Raw genomic sequence first — 18,417 nt, forward strand, 5'->3', positions numbered from 1 at the left:
GCACCTCTGGGGGAAGAGAAAGCTTTTGATTTCTTCCCCAGCTTATCTTTTTCTCCCTTCGCTCCCCCCGCCCTCCCCTGGTCTCTCTACGCGCTTGGGAAGGGATGCGGTGGGATCCCACAGCAGAAGGCTGGTCTCCAAGCCTTAGCTTCGGAGTGTTACCGGTCCACTTACTGCTCTCCGCTTGGTCTGGTACGCCTCCTAGACTGCTGCAGGGCTGCCTCTCCCCTTCTTAAACGTCCCCTGGATGGGACTTGGGTGCCCGGCGGCTGCTTTGTCCGCGGCTTCGTTCGCAACGAACGTGCCCGGCACCTGCCTCGCCAGCACCACGGACAGCTCTCTGGCTAGAAACTCCGGTGCCTGCAGTCCTTGCGAGCTTCCCTCCTGCAGCCGCTCCAATCTGCTACGACCAGTCAGTCCCTTGGGAGAAACCAACCCAGGATCATGGAAGGAGAATTCTGGAACCAAAGCGATTTTAACGGCACCCAGCTGGCCTGCGGCGGCCCCAACAGCACCCAGGGGGCAAGAGGGGGCAATCTGTGTCCTAGCGCTGGGGTCACTCCTTCCATGATCACAGCCGTCATCATCATGGCTCTCTACTCCATAGTGTGCGTGGTGGGACTCTTTGGCAACTTCTTGGTCATGTATGTCATCATCAGGTAAGGGGGCACGCAGAGAGGGGGAGGAGCTGTTGGGGATCCGACAAAAGGCTGCTAATGCAAGCAGGCAAGGGCAGGGATTTAAGAGTCCTGGGTGATTTGCAGTGGTGCCCTCAGATCAGTGAAACTGCAAGGGCAATGGTCCCTCCCTACCAGGGCACTCATGAAGCACTGCTATAGAAAAAGAGGAGAAGATGTGGCCCCTTATGACTGAACCTGAGGGTTGATTGGGAAGTGCTCTTCTCCAAGGATGGCTTTTCTTTTTTTAAAGGTGGTGATTCTTCTCCAGGCATGCATGATCATCTGCAGAAATACTGCTCTGCTCATAGGAGACAGGAGGCATTTCTCTGTTGTGGACTAAACAGAGCATAGTAGTAACTCACTGAAGTCTGCACCATGCTACAACCCTTCCTCTCCCACATCTTGCAAAGAGGGGGGGAACCCACCTCTGCAGAGGTTGGCTTTTTCTCCCCAATATGCATCCCCTGTCAACAGAACAAAGATGGAGAGATTGGTGGTGGGAGGGAGAAACATATTAAGAAGGCATGTACCTCTTGTTTAGATGCCAGAGCTTTGATGTGAGCACTGACGTTTGTGTTGGCATCAAGAGGAGGTTTGCAATGCAAGAGGAAAGTTAGCAGCAAGCAGACCTCAACATGAAACTAAACCAGGTGGTGAGGAGGAGTCAGAGGGATAAATATTCTTCCTGAGCAACAAAAATAATTTTCTAGTTACAGGTAAGTGAGAAATATAAAGGCAAGACTTTGGACCATATTTCTCACATCCAAGAAGGATAAGAGATCTTCCCATGTTCAAATGATGTTTGAAATAATAACTACATTTACACATGTATTCCATTTTAAAGCCAACTTTCCTCCCAGAAACTCAGGACAACATACTTAAACATAGTTTTGTCCACACAATGGCCCTGTGAGGTAGGTTAGGTTGAGAGCTAGTGACTAAGCCCAGATCACCCCAGAAAGCTTTATGGCAGAGGAGAGATTCTAAACAAGATCCATGCACAGATGTCTAACCACCACCCCATATTGCATCCAAACTGCCTAAAGCAGAGCATGGTTATATTGATGTAGTAATGTTCTGAGCAGCCCTTTTAAAAAGGCAGAGTTGAGGTTAAAACAAATAGTGCTAACTCAAAAGTAAGTTCCAAGGCATTCAATAGGACTTCTTCAGAAGCAAGAAGCGTGTATAGAATTGCACTTTAATTAGTGCACGTATCAGTTTATCTATTTATTTTCCACTCAGGCAATTTTGTATGATCAGCCAAACACAAACAGTGCAAAACCAAATATTTCCATTTAGTCACCTGCAAATGTTGATTTGTCAAATTATTTTATTCTTCACTCTTCTCTCTGAATTGCATACTAAAATGTTTTCTGGGGTTTTTGTTCCTAATAAGAAACAATTCAAGCCCATTAAAATGAAAAGAATGTGTGTGTGTGGTGGGGGAGGGGGTTTCAAGCAAGTAAATTCCTTCCATAGGTATAGTAAGTTCCTGGACAGAAGTTACTGCATGAACATCTGTCTTAGCTTTAAGAGTGATTTGTTGTTTAAAAAGAAAAAAAATCATTTATGTCACATGTAAAATGGTTTTCTTTTTACAGGTGTTAAATTAGATTTATTTAATGAATGTCAGGTAGGAAAGTAATCGAATTTGCTCCTAGCACAGGGCTAACATTTAAAAGAAATGAGATTACAATCAATTTCAATGAGAGCATAGCACCATCTATTGAAATGATTGATAACAACAGGTGGAAATTGCTTTGGGGAGCCACAGTTTGAAGGGAGGATCTGCTGCAATTAGAAACTGATCTGCCTCTTTCATTGCCCCCCTTTCCTTAACTCTTTCAGCACAGAATGACATGAACAGGGCTTTTTTTTTTTTTTTTAAACGGAATGCACAGGAACATAGTTCCAGCTGGCTTGGTGTCAGGGGATATGGCCTAATATGCAAAGGAATTCTTGCTGGGCTTTTTCTGCCAAAAAAAAAAAAAAAAGCCCTGGACATGAGTCTTAAGGAAACAAATGCTGTATATTCTAGAAATAAAAATCATAGATCTTTGATCACAAGTAAAAGACATTTGAAGTTTCATGCTGTTATTTATACAATGCTATAAACCTCTTGTGGGTTGATTTGTATATCTGTGTTATTTATGATTGCTGATTATTTGCAAATCAGAAATAACAAACAACAATACTTTTAGTTGGACCATCCATGATTTTGCAATGTATTTTTGTGAGCGTTTGAATTCTGCAAAATTCATCCTCAGGTAGGGTATTAGACAAAAGAAGCAAATGTGCAGGAAGGGGGGAAATGTTAAAGAGGATGCTGGCAAGTGCTATCTACTGGTCTTAAGAGGGTAATGGAAGAAGCCCCCTGAAGACACACAATGTAATCCTATATTTAGTATATTGTCCCCCTAGGGTGTAGACTGGAATAACTCTTTAAAATTGCAGTAACAAGATGGTAAAGAATAGAGTGTTGTCTGAAAAGAACTCTGATTACAATGGTGCCTGCTTGGACTGAAAAGCAAGAGAACCTTCCCTTTAAATATTGGGTTGTGTATATATTCAATAGTACTATAAGTTATTTGAATTGCTTTTGAGATGTTTCCTTTATTTTTGATATTTCCTTTACTTTTTGCTTACTCTTCCTATTGGGAGGGGGTGTCAAAACGGTTCACATAGGATTCCCAGTGATCTTCTACACAACCAATTATCAAATCTCTACCCTTTCATTCATCTATAGGACTAATTATTCCAGATTCTCCTTTGGTTTTTACCAGTAGCCTTTTAAAAGTACATTGCTTTTTAAAATAAGTGTAGTGAATGATACATGATACACAAACTTGAAGTGGAGAAACTGAATATAGCCATAAATTTATGCTCCCACACTGTATCCTGATTATTTAAGCATGATGTTTCATGCTGTTGGAATCATGCAGCTAACTGCAATTATCTAAATTAGAATTTTAAGTTCCATTCATTTATGCATATCATTTAATAATATTTATGCTTTCCAAAGCATACAAAGAAGGTTACTTTAATTTTTGATTGAGCCATATGAGCTCAATAAGAGACAATTAACAGGTCCCAGAAGGTCTGTTTGCTCCCATCTGTGGGTGGTTCATAGTGGAAACAATATCATGGATTTTAGTAGGTCTTGAATACTCCTTTTTATATATACATCTTGAGGAAAAACAAAAGGCAGAAAGGAACCCTCTGTAAATGAGCAATTTGTATTACAAGATCATTTTTAAAACTCAGATCATAAATTGTCTACTAGATCCACAAAACAAAAAGAAATCTCAAGTGAAATAAATATATGCTGTGCTAGTAAAGGAATTATAAAACCAATTTGTGTGGTAGGCTCCAGATGCAAAGAATATAGACTGTCTTCCAGTTTGATGCAATGGATGGAGAGAAGCAAAGCTCAAAACAACGAGAGCCAGGGCCTTTTCCATTGCTGCCCCTAGTTGGTGGAATGAGTTGCCGGAGGAGGTTAGGGCCCTGCAAGAGCTCTTACAGTTCTGCAGGACCTGCAAATGGCACTCTTCCGCCAGGCATTTACATGAATGGTAACATCTGCAGCAATGGGACTGGCCCATAAGAACACCACCAATGGCCTACTTCACTACACTATGGCGATCCTGAGACCTCTGAGTATAGCTAACCACCAGAATTTAAATCGCTGCCGAAATTATGATAGTAGCACATGCAAATGCTTTAAATAGTTTTTATGTTTTATGTTTTTATTGTTGCTTATTGTATCGGTCACACTAATGTGTTTGTGTCGACCCTTGGTTTGTGAGCCACCCTGAGCCTGCCTTTGGCGAGGAGGGTGGGATATAAATTAAATAAATAAATAAAGTTGGGTGTAGGGCAATCTATGAGTTCCAATCTATGTTTAATTTTAACATTCTTGGAGGCTTAACATGAGACAGTTGATCATGGGCAACTTTTTCTTTAATTAAAAGTACCAGTTGGAAGCTACAGTCTTTTTGAACAGAGCATTGAGTGGGGAAAGGGAATACTGGTGTCTTTTCCTTCTATTCCTGCGCTCAAAATGCTCTCTCACATTGCTTCCCGGCCCTCAGAAGAAAAGATATGGGAGAAAAGCAATTTTGATGGGGTTCTGCTCAAAACTTTGGCCTCCTGCAATGGCTCTTCATATTTAAAAACAGTCAGGGAAACATTTTATGCAACCAAGTGTCATGTTTAACTTGAATGTGACTGATGGGAAAATCTTACTCGTCTCCCAGTATAGGACTGCTGTAAGAGTGAAACATTACATACTGAACAGTTTATAGAAATTACTGATAATCCCCTAGTGATTAAGACTGTCTTTCACATGAAAAACTTGTGAACTAGTTTGTTTGCTTATTGCTACTGAACTGAGTTAAATGGAACTTATTCCTAATTTAATGTACATAGGATTACCGTCTATGACCACTTTGTACATCGGTGGCAGGAGAGAACCCCTGGACCACAATGTTTTTCTTAGTTCCAAAAATATATTGTATGTTCACAATCATATGTCATTTATCTGGGTTCAAATCCTCACTCATGCCATGGAAGCTCACTGAGTGATCTTGGGCCAGTCACATTCTCTCACTCTAACCCACCTCACATAAAATGGGGGGGGAAAGAATTATATAAGCCAGTTTGGGACCTCATTAGGGAGAAAAGTGGGCTATAGATGAATTCAATAAGGAATTATTTTCAAGATTACAAGCTTCTCACAGTTGTAAGATTTGCTTCTCTTTTCAGAATGCAGACAGTGGATGTACAAATAGGAGATTTGGTTCTTCTTTCTGGTAGAATACAAAATGGCATATCTGCTTGAAATATTCCTCATTGTTAGGTCTTCACAATTCTACTCCCTGATTCTGTTTGCTTCTTGACCCTCTGTGCCTGCAAATTCATCTAAGTCTGGAGCCTGGAATGTTCTGCAGCAATGGGCCATGATGGACGTGAGACAGCCCATCTCATGCTGTCAAGATGGAATCACAACCTCCTGGGGGTACCAGTTGGGTTTAAGAAGGCTCAGCAAAGAGAGTGCTCCTTCCTTAGCATCTGCATGCACCTTCTGAATAGTACAGAATATTAGCTCTCAATGGCCCAAAACTGTCTTCTGCATTTCAATAATGTGTTTCTTTTGCAGTTTATAAAGATTATAAAGAACAGATCAGAAACTGAGATTGTGAGGGGGCAAGACTGGTAATTCAGTTTTTAAACATCAGGATTTGTAATCATATTTAAATGCATTAATGTGTAAAGTGCAATAGGTAAGTCTTGCAGCTTTTAGGAAAACTTCTGAGAAAAATTAGAAAGCCAGAGAAGTCACTTTGAAGAGTACAAGTTGCTCCAAACTCTGTTCAGGTACATTTCCAAAGACCCTGTTTAAGATGTCATCTCAATAGAGCATGTGCCTACAGCTGCAGTGTTAAGCATACAATATATGGGAGGGCTCCTAGTTTTGGATACAGCTCATGCTTTCTTCACATACATAAAGGCTTCATAGGTTGTTTCTTGACATACCCAGTTAAAGGATATATCCACTTCTGAATTACCACAAGATAGGCCCCTACTTCTGCAAGATTCACATGTGATGAATGCCAGTTGGACATTAGATTACTGGTGAGAGATCCAGCAATAATGTCCTACTCTTTGCATGAAGATTCTTGAAAGAGAGTGAGGATTGTTCTGGAGCAAGTTGTACAGAGCTAAACAATATTTCATTAAACACCATCAACACCAGGATGCTTGGCAAAATGATTTTAAAAGGTAACATTCCCAGCAAGCTAAAAGTTGACAATGGAGGATACCACAAAGTGAGAGGATGGGGAAAAGAGGCCAAAGGAAAAAAAGGCCTGCATGCTCTTTGTCAAGGTACTAGCACCATTACTCATTTGTAAAGATAATCAAATAGCCAATGCAATTAGGATAGTCAGTAGAAGTTCCAATGAACTACAGCAAAAATGAACAGCAGCAGTTTAATCCTCACTGGAATGCACTGACATATTGCAGAGACTCCAGAGCAATGAAATACCTTAATGGTGTTTGGGAATGTAAGCATGAATTCATCATCTAGTTGAATGAAGCATAGTAAATGTCTAGGACAGTAAGTCCTCAGTACTTGTTATTAAAGCATGTTATATACCTATCCATAATGGAAGAAAAGGGAAGACTAAACCCTAAACTGCAAAAATGAAAGGACAGATGTAAAACAGGTTTCAGAAGTAATCAAAAACTATGACATCAGAAATGGCCAGTTAACCTCCTTCCTTCCTTTTTTCTGTCAAACATCGATATTTTGAAATAATCAAGCTTTTGTTGTAAATCAAAAACTTGTTTTATTGAAACTCTATGACTTGTTACAAGGATGGATTCATTGGAAGTAATACTGAATACAGAGTTGCATAGAGTCTTATAGGTTAGTTCAAAAGGCAGGGTTACAGAACTTCAAAAGAATAACATAAAGATGAAAATAGGGATGAAGGTTCAAAGGATGTTTGTCACTATCTCTTTATTACTAAGGAATGTTCACATCTCCATTTCTCACACATTCCCTGCTAGCTGAATCCGGGGGAGAGGCATTTTACACTGTTGCTTACGAGGTTACTCTACACATCCTGAAGGTTTTATTATGCACCCAGAGGGACGGGGGGGAGGAAGATGGATGAAAGAGAGGGGGAAAGGGGGGGGGAGGAGAAAGGTCTGAATAACCAGCACTTAGAAATAGCATGCTTGACATACTGCCCCCCTTAAGATCTTCTTCTGGGTTTTGAAGGGGGAGTATTATAAAACTTTTTAATTAAGTCCTTTGCACGGACATGTGAGCTCTCGACCCACGGACATGTGAGCTCTCGACCCACTCGTCATGGGCCGCTGAAAAATGTTTCCATCGAATCAAAAAGTACAAACCCCCCCATCTCAATTTTGTATCTAGGATTTCTTTAACTTCATGATGACTCTGACCCCCAATCTGGATAGGTTGTGGAGCTGGAGGTCAAGGGTGCCAAGACATAGCTCCAGGATCTCGTCGTAGTAGACTGCAATGGAAAACAGGGTGTATTTTACTAAATAGTTTTGGTAACTCGAGTTCTACTGTCACTTTGTTTATCACCCTTTTAATCCTGAAAGGCCCCAGGAATTTTTATGCTAGTTTTCTATAAGGCTGTGGTAGAGGTAAGTTCTTGGTAGAGAGGAAAATTGTCTCCCACTTTGAAATCCCACACCGGTGTATGACTCTTGTCATAATGTTCTTTGTTTCTTTGGCTAAGTCCAGGTTTTCTTGTATAACTTTCCAAACTTTTCCCAGCTTTCCCCACCATTGTTCAAATGAGGAACGTTCTTCCAGGATTGCTCCACCCGGTAATAGTGGAAAGGGTTTTCCTTTACACCCATTCACTACTAAGAATGGAGAGGTTTTTGTGGAACTATGCATACTATTATTGTATCCGTACTCGGCGAAGGGCAGGAGTTCCACCCAGTTCGACTGCTGATAATTCACAAAACACTTAAATATTGTTCTAATAGCACGTTCATCCTCTCCGTCTGGCTGTCGGTCTGAGGGTGGTAAACTGAACTTAATCCTTGTTTGATCCCTGTCAACTTGCAAAACTCCCGCCAGAAGTTGGCAACGAACTGTGGGCCCCGGTCACTAATTACCTTGTCTGGGAATGAGTGTAGTTTGACCACATGTTGAAAAAATAATTGAGCTAGTTTCTTAGCCATGGGGATTTGAGTGTACAGGATGAAATGTGCTTGTTTAGAGAAGGTGTCCACTATTACCAGAATTATGGTTTTCCCTTATGACGTGGGTAATTCTACAATAAAATCCATTGAGACTACCGACGATGGTCAGGTGGCGCTCTCCAAAGGTTGTAATAGTCCGGGGGGGGGGGGGTCCCCCTCTTAGCCATTATACACACTGGGCACGATGCTACGTAGTTGGAAATGTCTTTTTCATAAATGGCCACCAAAATTGTCTGTTCACCAAGTGCAGTGTTTTCACATACCCAAAGTGTCCTGAAAGTTTATTATTGTGACAGAACTTCAGGACTTCCTTTCGGAGGCTTTCAGGTACATACAGTTTACCCTCTTTGTACCAGAACCCTCCTTCTCCTTTGGTGACCCCTCTGGCTTGTGGTCTCCCTCTTTTTCTACCTCATTGATTAATCATTCCCCACCCCACTTTTCTCCAAGATTTTCACGCTTGGCTTTGAAGCGGGTAGTTACGGCCCCTCCCAACTGGCTTGGGGGAATGAGGGAGTCAACCACTTCTTCTTTTTTGACTGTTGTGTTGAGGGAGTCTGGACAATGCACCAGCTAGAAAATTTCGAGATCCTGGGATATGTTTTAAAGTAAAATCAAATTTGGCGAAAAATCCTGCCCACCGGATTTGTTTCTCAGTTAGCTTTCTTCGCCCTGTGAGAGCTTCTAAGTTCTTATGATAAGTCCAGATCTCAAAGGGAACCCTTGCTCCCTCCAACCATGACCTCCATGTCTTTAGGGTGAATGTTACTGCAAATGCTTCTTTATCCCAAACTGACCAATTCCTCTGTTTGTGACTGAATTTTTTGGATATGTAGGTGCAAGGCTTTAATGTCTCCTCTTCATCGGGTTGCATCACGAAGGGCTTTAATTCATTTGGGTGAATTAAAATAGGTTCACTAGTGAACAGTCTCTTTAACTTATTGAATGCCTCTTGGCATTTGGCCGTCCATTCTAGTTTGGCTCCCGGCCGCTTGGCATCTGGACCCTTCCCCTTTGTTTTCAAGAGATCTGTCAAGGGTAACATTGTCTGCGCAAATCCTGCGTGAATTATGATAAAAAAAATGCGAATCTGAGAATAGATTGGAGCTGTCTACATGTCCTCGGGGGTTCCCAATCTAGTACTGCTTAGATTTTGGCTGGATCCATGGCCAGCCCTCTCCCCGATACTCTATACCCTAAATAGTCAAGTTCCGTCTTATGGAATTCACATTTAGATAGTTTGGTGTACAGTTGATTCTCGTAAAGGGTGCTTAGCACTTCCTGGACCAGCTTCACATGTGATTGTAAATCCTTAGAATAAATAATTATATCATCCAGGTACACTACTACCCCTTTGTACAGGTACTTGCGTAGTACTTCATTTATAAAGTTCATGAAGACCCCCGGGGCTCCTTTTAATCCAAACGGCATGACCAAGTATTCAAATTGTCCCAAGGGTGTATTGAATGCGGTTTTCCACTCATCTCCCTCCTTTATGCGCACCCGGAAGTAAGCATCCCGCAAGTCTAGCTTGGTAAAAATCTTTCCTGCTGACACCATGCTGAGTAAGTCTTTTATTAGCCGTATGGGGTATGCGTTCAAGGTGGAAATCCCATTAATCCCCCTAAAATCCATGCAAAGCCGAAGCCCCCCGTCCTTCTTCTTCCGGAAAAGTACCAGGGCAGCATGAGGGGCGGTAGTGGGCCTTATGAAACCCCTCTTTAAATTTTTATCTAAAAATTTCCATAAATCGGTTTTTTCTGCCCACCCCATGGAGTACAGTTTAGCTTTTGGGAGCTCCTGCCCTGGGATTAGTCCTATAGCACAATCAGTATTTCGGGGGGGGGGGATTCATTGGTTTCTTCTTCACTAAACACTCATTTTAAGTCTCTGTACTCCTTAGGGATTGACCGTATTTCCTCAATGGTTAAGCACAGTTTCTCGTTCCTAGGGGGTGGATCTGATCCCCAATCTTTGTTCCAGTGATGGTGTTCACATCTTTTATCAGTAAAGTCTATGGTTTGCTCTCCCCGCTTTATGTCGGGCTAGTGTTTGGCAAGCCACCCTACCCTAGTACGATGTCAAAAGAGGAGGAAGGGGCTACCACAAATATTTCCGTGTCCCAGTGGTTCTCTATTCCCACCAGTACTTCTTGGGTTTGCTCGGTGCATGGCTCCCCTCTAATAATAGTTCTGTCCATTAGTTCAAACTGTATTAGGTGAGGTAAGGGGCTTTTATGGAGTCCCAAGGCTTCCACCAATTTAGGCGTGATTATGTCTCTAGTGCACCCTGAGTCGAGGAGCACTCGGACATGGATAAATCTCTTTAGTCTGGGGTTTAACAAGGTCCAACAATGGCGCATCAGATACTTTTGACAAGCCCTAAAAGAGTGCATGAAGTTTACATTCTAACAATCAGGGTATATGGCTTTTGAATATGAAGGTTCAATTTTATTATCAGGGATAACAGGAATTGGTACACCAATCCTCCCCTCTGTAAATATGATCAATCCTTCAAAAAAAGCTGTCTGACAGTGATTTTCACAAATTAGTACTTCCTTTTAGTACACATACTTCCTTTTGTCTGTCCAGAACCAGTTTCAAATTAGCTTGACTTTGTGATCCCACATTTCAGTATTATTTTCATTCAATCTACCAAATATTAATAGATCACAATAAATTTATTTATTTAATTCAATTTTAGCCCTTCCCGTAGAACAGGCTTAGAGTGGGTTACATCATAAAAACAGTCAACAGTAAAAACAGTAAAAGACCAATTTAAAATATATAAAATCTAAAATTACAAAGACTAAGATGGCAGATTCCACCTCACAGACATGACCCATTGTCCAGGTCCAGCAGATCTTGTAGCGCTGGGATGGAATGAGGGGGGGAGGCCAGTAGCAAGTAATGCCCACTGCCTCAACTGAAAGCCTAGTGAAAGAGCTTTGTTTTACAGGCCCTGTAGAATTGAAGCAGATCCCGCAGGGCCCGGATCTCTGTGGCGGGGCTCACTCCACCAGGTAGGGGCCAGGGCTGAAAAGGCCTTGGCCCTCATCAAGGCCAGATGAACATCTCTGGGGCTGGGTATTACCAAAAGTTGTTGGGTTGCTGTTCATAAGGACCTACGGGGCTCATTCAGGGAGAGGTGGTCCTGAAAGTATGCTGGCCCCTGGCAGAACAGAATATGTGCAAAGAAGCACTAAATGACATTTGCTATCAGATACTTCTAAATGAAATTTTCCCCTTTTCCCTATTGTGCAAGTTTAAAACAAAACTCCTATTGGCTTCAATGGGAAACCTTGGAGGTTTTCTGCTTCCACAGAAGAAAAGAATGATCTCTTTACACAACATTTGCCTAGTCACTACTGGCTATACTTGGATTCTGCTGCCCAATTCAGAGCACATCACTAATTGTTTAATTCTAAATGAGCCAAGGATCCACATCATGGACACGTATTTTTACACCTTAAGGGAATTTACATAACACATGAGCATGGTCTCATTTGTTGGCTACACTCATATTCATATATCACTATTACGGCATGAGAAAGCATATTTATATTTAGCAAACAGCTGCAAAGAACCAGAAAATCAGAGTAGCAAGATGTCAAGAGGTTTGGAAATAATTCAACCAGAAACATTCGGTTAGCCTCAATGTGTTGGTTTATGAAGCCATTAAAATGATTTCAAGCTCCAAGCAAACAGATTAAATTCTCTCCTGTTACTTTGCTCATGCTGGATCTGAGAACCTGTTGAAGAGTCTTTGGGATTCATTTTCCATTTCAAATGAATATTTTGAGGAAGTAACTTTCATCTCGAATGATATCAGCCACTGATGTACTTGCACAGGATCAAGCAGTGTTGTGTGCAGATAATCACTGGAATGTTTGCATTAGTTGCTATGGAGGCAATCAGTGACATTGTCTTTAGTAAACTTTACTAAAAGCACCATGAAGGAAGTGCATAGTCGAAGGTGATCTTTTCAGTGATTTTCTTCCAAATGGAATGCATATTTATTTTTAAAAAACCAGTCATATGTTGCTGAGCAACATTATTTATTCAAAATATTTATTTATCATTTTTGGGGTGCTCACAGTGATTTATATACAAGCATATTCCTCATATGGTATTGGGGTTTTGATTGATGTGGTAGATGAAACAATTGACCAACCTTTAACACAATTTCTCTGTAGCATATCAGGCATGGCAAATAGTGTATTTAGGGTAGCCCTCAGAGTGGAATTAAATCAGAAATCACTGGAATTTAGTGTGGGAAGATCATTTTTGTTATATTGTATATTCATGTCTAATTAGGGGCTCCTATTAGAAAGGATCTGCTACTGAACTCTTGGGGAAAACAAGCTTCAGTTGTTGGACTCTAATCCAAAAAAAGCATACAAGACAAAAGAAATCACGTTAGCAGTGATATACCAGTGATTTTTAGAAGTACCTGGCTTTTTGAGTAAGGTTATAGAGCAGGCAGTATCAACTCAGTTACAAGCTGAATCCAATGAAGACAGAAGTTCTCTATCTGAGCTGCAGTGGTCCGGGAAGGGTGATCCCTTTGCTGGCTTTTAATGGGGTGCCACTAATACTGGCCTCAAAGGTCAAGAACCTGGAAGTGCTCCCAGAGTCCTCTCTAACTATGGAAGCCCAGGTAGCAACCACTGCCAAGTCTGCCTTTTTTCATCTGCGGCAGGAATCGTAATCTTGCAGCCTGCAGCGTAGCTGCTAGGCTGCTTTGATTTGTTTGCCCTCCAGGGCGGGAGAGTTGGTCCGTGCGCTGTTTGAGCGCGCTTGACAGGGGGCGGGGTTTAGCCGCGCCAACGGCTAGCTCCCCGTCCCTCTCTCCAGTCCCTCGTCGATCGGAGCTCGTTAGGGAGGCTCTGTGTCGCCGGGAGCCTTTTCGGGAGGCCGTTTTCGTTGACGGCTTTTTGCGGGTCGCTGGAGAGGGAGCTAGTCGGCTTCGGGAGCTCCTTGTGTGGCGCGGCGGCGGCTGAGCTGGGAGAGAGCGAGTTGGCTTCTGGCGGGGGAGAGCGAGCCGGCTTTTGGTGCTCCTCGGGAGGCGCGGCGGCGGCGGCTGAGTTCTGGAGCGGAGCGACCTCGGCAGGCTGAGTTGTTCTGGGGGGCTGGTTGGTTCAAGGGCCCTGAACTGGGTAGCGCAGGATAGCCGGTCCCGGCAGATCGCAGTAGTTAGGCAGGGGTTGGCCCTGGTTGGAACTGGGGTTGGCCCAGCCTAGCATTGGGGTTAGCCCAGCCTGGTGGAGTTGTGGGTTTATCTGTGTTAGCCCAGCCTGGTGGGGTTGGGGTGGTTGCCTGGGTTCCTTGCTCCTGGCTTCATTGTGGGGCTGCTGACCCCAGCAGGCTGATTTACTCTGGGGGCTGGGTGTTTAACGTGGTTAGCCTGGCCTGGTGGAGTTTGGATGGTCGGCGGGGTTCCTCGCTCCTGCATTTTGTGTTCAATAGTTGTATGTTGCAGGGGCTTGGTGGCCCAGAGTATTAAAGCTGCAGTGTGCAGTTTGGCTACTCAAAAAATTTGGAGTTAGATCCGGGTGGAAGCTTGGTCCAGGTGAGGGGCTTTAGGTTGCATTGGTCTTCACGGGAGGTGGAGTCCGTCGAAAACCCCGCACCACCCTTGGTTATTGTGGGGTAGCATTAGGCCGTGGTAGCTGGGGCTGTTGCCAGGCAGTTTGGGCGGCCATTTTGTGGGTTCCTTGAGAGAGGGGCAGAAAGACAGTTGGGCGGCCATTTTGAGGTGCTGATAGCTGGGGCTGTTGCCAGGCAGTTTGGGCAGCCATTTTAGGTTCCTTGAGAAAGGGGTGGAAAGACAGTTGGGCTGCCATTTTAGGTTCCCCTTTTATAAAGCAGGTGGACAAAATGTCTGGGGGTAAAGGTTCAGGCAAGTCTAAGGGCAAGAAGCCTGCACCCAGACCATCTAAAGCTCCTGCTAGGAGGCCACCACCTCCGTCATCCTCTTCGGATGAGGAGGGTGAAGGGACGGTGGATTATAGTATTCTAAGTAGACTGCAGGCCTTAGAGCAGGCGGCGGGTGTTCCTTCCTTGAGTAAAGGGAGCGAGGTTAGGCAATCCAAGAAGGCAAGACAGGCTAACATTCTCACCAGGTTGTCCATTCTTGAGGGCAGGTCTGGTGGAGTCGTGCTTGGCAAGGATGCTGGTTCCAGTGGCCCTGATGCAGGTGCTGTGGAGGAGGCGCGGACGTCAGGCTTCGGTTTGCCGGTGGTGCCGGCTGGACTTGGAGGTAGGTCCAGTGATGGTTTGCAAGTTGGGTCTGGGCAGGTGTGGCCATGGGGAACATGGGGACCTGTTACAGTAGCCGGGCTTGGCACCTCAGGGACAGGCTTAGGTGTGCCTACTCCTTCTGGGGCTGGGCTGGTGCAGAATTGGGCTTGGCCAGGGGGGCAGGGCACACCTTGTGTTCATCCGGGTACAGGGCAGATGAGTTGGTCTAGTCCCATTTTGGGCGCACCATCGCAGTATGGGATGGTGCCTTTTACAGACTTGCCTTTTGGGGAGGTTGCTTTGCCACTCGGGGACCATTTGCTTCCTGCTACAAGGGAGAAGATTTTGAAGGGAGAGTATGTGGACATATTTTCCCTTCTGTATTGAGAAATGGAAAAGAAAGACAAGGAGGAATTAGATGAAAAGGAAAAGGAGAAGCTGCGGAAGAGAAAGGTTGACAGAACTTGGGCTAATTGGTTGCCTGGGTTCTGCATTTATGCTGGGGTAATTGCCAGGGCGCAGCCGTGGCGGGCGGCATCATTATTCCAATATTTGGACATTATTTATAAAGGTTATACTGCCTTTAGTGGATCAGCCTGGTTACAGTATGACCAGGAATTTAGAATGCGGGCTGCCCTATATCCGTCCATCCAGTGGGATCGGATTCACCAGCAGCTTTGGCTGCAGGTTATGTCTCCGGCTAGGCCTAACCTGGGTGACCGATCAGATAGTGGTCACTTAGTGAGTAGGGCGTCCTCATCCGCTTCGTCCAGCTCTCCCCGCGGTACAGCGGGGCAGGCGGTTCAACCCCGCTTGCTCTGCTGGGACTTTGGATCCCTGGGGGTGTGTAATAGAAAGGCGTGCCAGTTCAAGCACGCCTGCCCCTTGTGTGGTGGATCCCACGCCTTTGACAGCTGCCCTAGAGCCCGGGGGCGCAGGAATCAAAAGAAGCCTGGCGGGGGGGGCGGAGCTTTTCCAGCCAAGAAAGGGCCCCAGCCCGATAAGGGTGGGACCGCTTAAGCGATGGCTAGCTAAGTATCCTAGGAGGGCGGACGCTTTGTACCTGTTGGAGGGTTTTAAGTTTGGATTTAGGATCCCTTTTCAGGGGCCTCGAGTTGCGTTTATGTCTAGGAATCTTAAGTCTGTTAAAGGTTTGGAACAGGTTGTTAGAGACAAGATCGCTAAGGAGTTGGCAGAGGGAAGGATCCTTGGTCCTTTCTCACAGCCTCCAGTGCCTACTTTGAGGGTCTCGCCGTTAGGTGTGGTGCCCAAAAAGACGCCTGGTGAATTTCGTTTGATTCACCATTTGTCTTTTCCTAGGGGGCAGTCAGTGAATGATGGGATCCCAGAGCATTTATGCTCTGTCAGGTATACCAGCTTCGACCAGGCTATCGCCGTGGTGAGGCATTGCGGGGTGGGGGCTGAGTTGGCGAAATGCGATATTAAGTCTGCGTTCCGCCTTTTGCCCGTCCACCCCGGTGACTTTGATCTCTTAGGATTTTCTTTTGAGGGCCAATTTTACATGGATAGAGCATTGCCAATGGGCTGCTCTGTGTCATGTTCCGCTTTCGAGCGTTTTAGCACGTTTTTAGAATGGGCTGTGCGAAAGAAAGTGGGGTTGCAGGACGTTGTTCATTATTTGGACGACTACCTGTTTGTGGGGCCCGTAGGGACTGGGCAGTGTGGCCAGCTGCTGGCCGGTTTTGCCGAGCTCACTACTGAACTTGGGGTACCCTTAGCACCGGAAAAAACGGAAGGTCCAACCCAGAGGTTGACCTTCCTGGGGATTGAGATTGACACGATTGATCAGTTGTCTAGGGTGCCTTTGCAGAAATTGGGGGAGTTGAGGGATAGGATCAAGGCATTTCTTCATAGGAGGAAGGTCACTCTGCTGGAATTGCAGCAGTTGGTGGGGCACCTCAACTTTGCCTGCAAAGTGGTTGCTCCGGGAAGGGCTTTTCTCAGGAGACTGTGTGATGCTATGGCAGGGTTACGCTTGCCCCAGCATAGAACTAGGGTTACCTGCAGCATGAGGGATGATCTGAGGGTTTGGCTGGAATTTTTGGAGTCGTTTAACGGGGTTTCCTTTTGGAGGGACGACTTGATGCTTGAGGCCGAACTACAGGTCATGTCTGATGCTGCAGGATCTTTAGGCTTTGGCGTTTACTTTCGCGGACATTGGTGCGCGGATGTTTGGCCCGATTCCTGGACCCAGGTAGGGGTGAACCGAGATCTTACGTTTCTCGAGTTTTTTCCCATTTTAGTTGCGGTTTGGCTGTGGGGGAAGGATATGGCCAATCACACTGTCCATTTTTGGTGTGATAACATGGCAGTAGTCCACGTCATTAATTCCCTTTCATCCAAATCGCAGAGGGTAATGAGGTTGGTGAGGGCCTTCACTCTGCGCTGCTTGCGGCTTAACATATTGTTTTTAGCCAGGCATGTTCCTGGGGTGAGCAACGGGGTGGCTGATGCTCTATCTCGTAAACAGATGGAGAGGTTTCGTCAGCTGGCCCCGGAGGCAGACGGAGAGCCGGTGCCAATGCCCCAGGAGCTATGGCAGATTGGAGAGCCGAGGCCTGCAGAGCGATAGGCCTAGCCATTGCACCCAGCACTCGGAAGTCTTATGAGCGGGCCGTGCGGCAGTTTGAAGACTTTCGGGCTGAGGTAGGGTATCGCAGGGTTTGGCCCCTCCCGGTGGAGGAATTGCTCCATTACTGTGTGTCTTTGCGAGGTAAGGGGTTGGCCGTGCGATCTATTAGGGGGTGCCTTTCTGCATTGGCTTTTGCAAGTAAGGCACTCGGTTATAGGGAAGATACAGCAGATTTTCGTCTTCGAAAGATGCTGGAGGGGTGGGCTAGAGAAGCCGGGCCCAGGGCTGATACGCGGAATCCGGTGTCTCCGTCGATTCTGCAGGGGTTGAAGAGGGTATGGGGCGTGGTGTGTGCCTCGCCTTTTGAGGCATGTTTATTTCATGCCGCGTCCTTGTTGGCCTTTTTTGGGGCGCTTAGGGTGAGTGAGCTGGTTGCTCAGTCTAGGAACGATGTTTCTGGTAGGGCTTTGCAGCTCAGGGACCTGAGGTTGTTGGGGCCTAAGGCGGTTGTTACTGTCCGTCGCTCGAAGACGGATCAGATGCAGCGGGGTACTGTGCTTGAGCTGGGTAGTTGTTCGGAGCTCGAGTTGTGTCCAGTTAATGCGTTGGCTGCTTATTTGGCAGTGCGCGGGCCCAAGGACGGATTTTTGTTTATACACATGGATGGTAAGCCATTAACGAAGCACCAGTTCTGGGCGGTTACGTCTAGGGCGCTGGGTGAGTTAGGGTTATCAGGGGTGCGGTTTGGTACACACTCCTTTAGAATTGGGGCGGCCTCGACAGCGGCTGCTATGGGGTTGCCTTCCACCTCTATTCAGAGGCTGGGGCGTTGGCGTTCTTCAGCCTATAAGGCATACATCCGCCCCTTTTGCGGGCAATGAGTGCATTGGATTGTGTGCATGAGTTGGTTCCGTTTGTGTTTAACGGTTTTTCTCTTTTTAGATGCTGCTGTTCCTGGCCAGAGGAGCCGGTGCCGAGTTCTCATCTGCGGCCATAGCTACGTGTTTTGGGCTGGTCTTCAAGCACGGAGAACTGTGGTCGGCTCTCAGCTGGGACTCAGCCAGCATGCGGTTATCGAATGGCAGGGGCGCCGGGGCCTCCAGTGGCCAGGCTTGCTGCCGTTGTTATTCAGAGGTAGAGCGGG

The 18,417-nt window shown here is 45.3% G+C and overlaps 1 protein-coding gene across 2 annotated transcripts in view; it reads left to right on the forward strand.

The window, feature by feature from the left end:
• The first annotated feature begins 237 nt into the window (after positions 1-237).
• The window catches only part of OPRM1 (opioid receptor mu 1), a 54,696-nt gene continuing 36,516 nt past the window's right edge, over positions 238-18,417 (forward strand). For both annotated transcript variants that reach the window (XM_060241029.1, XM_060241037.1), the window contains exon 1: positions 238-659. In XM_060241029.1, coding sequence (XP_060097012.1) covers positions 445-659 — 215 coding nt within the window. In that variant the 5' untranslated portion in view covers positions 238-444. The remainder of the gene's footprint in view (positions 660-18,417) is intronic.

Source organism: Heteronotia binoei, chromosome 1 (assembly GCF_032191835.1).
Source record: "Heteronotia binoei isolate CCM8104 ecotype False Entrance Well chromosome 1, APGP_CSIRO_Hbin_v1, whole genome shotgun sequence".
Classification (NCBI taxonomy): Eukaryota; Metazoa; Chordata; class Lepidosauria; order Squamata; family Gekkonidae; genus Heteronotia; species Heteronotia binoei.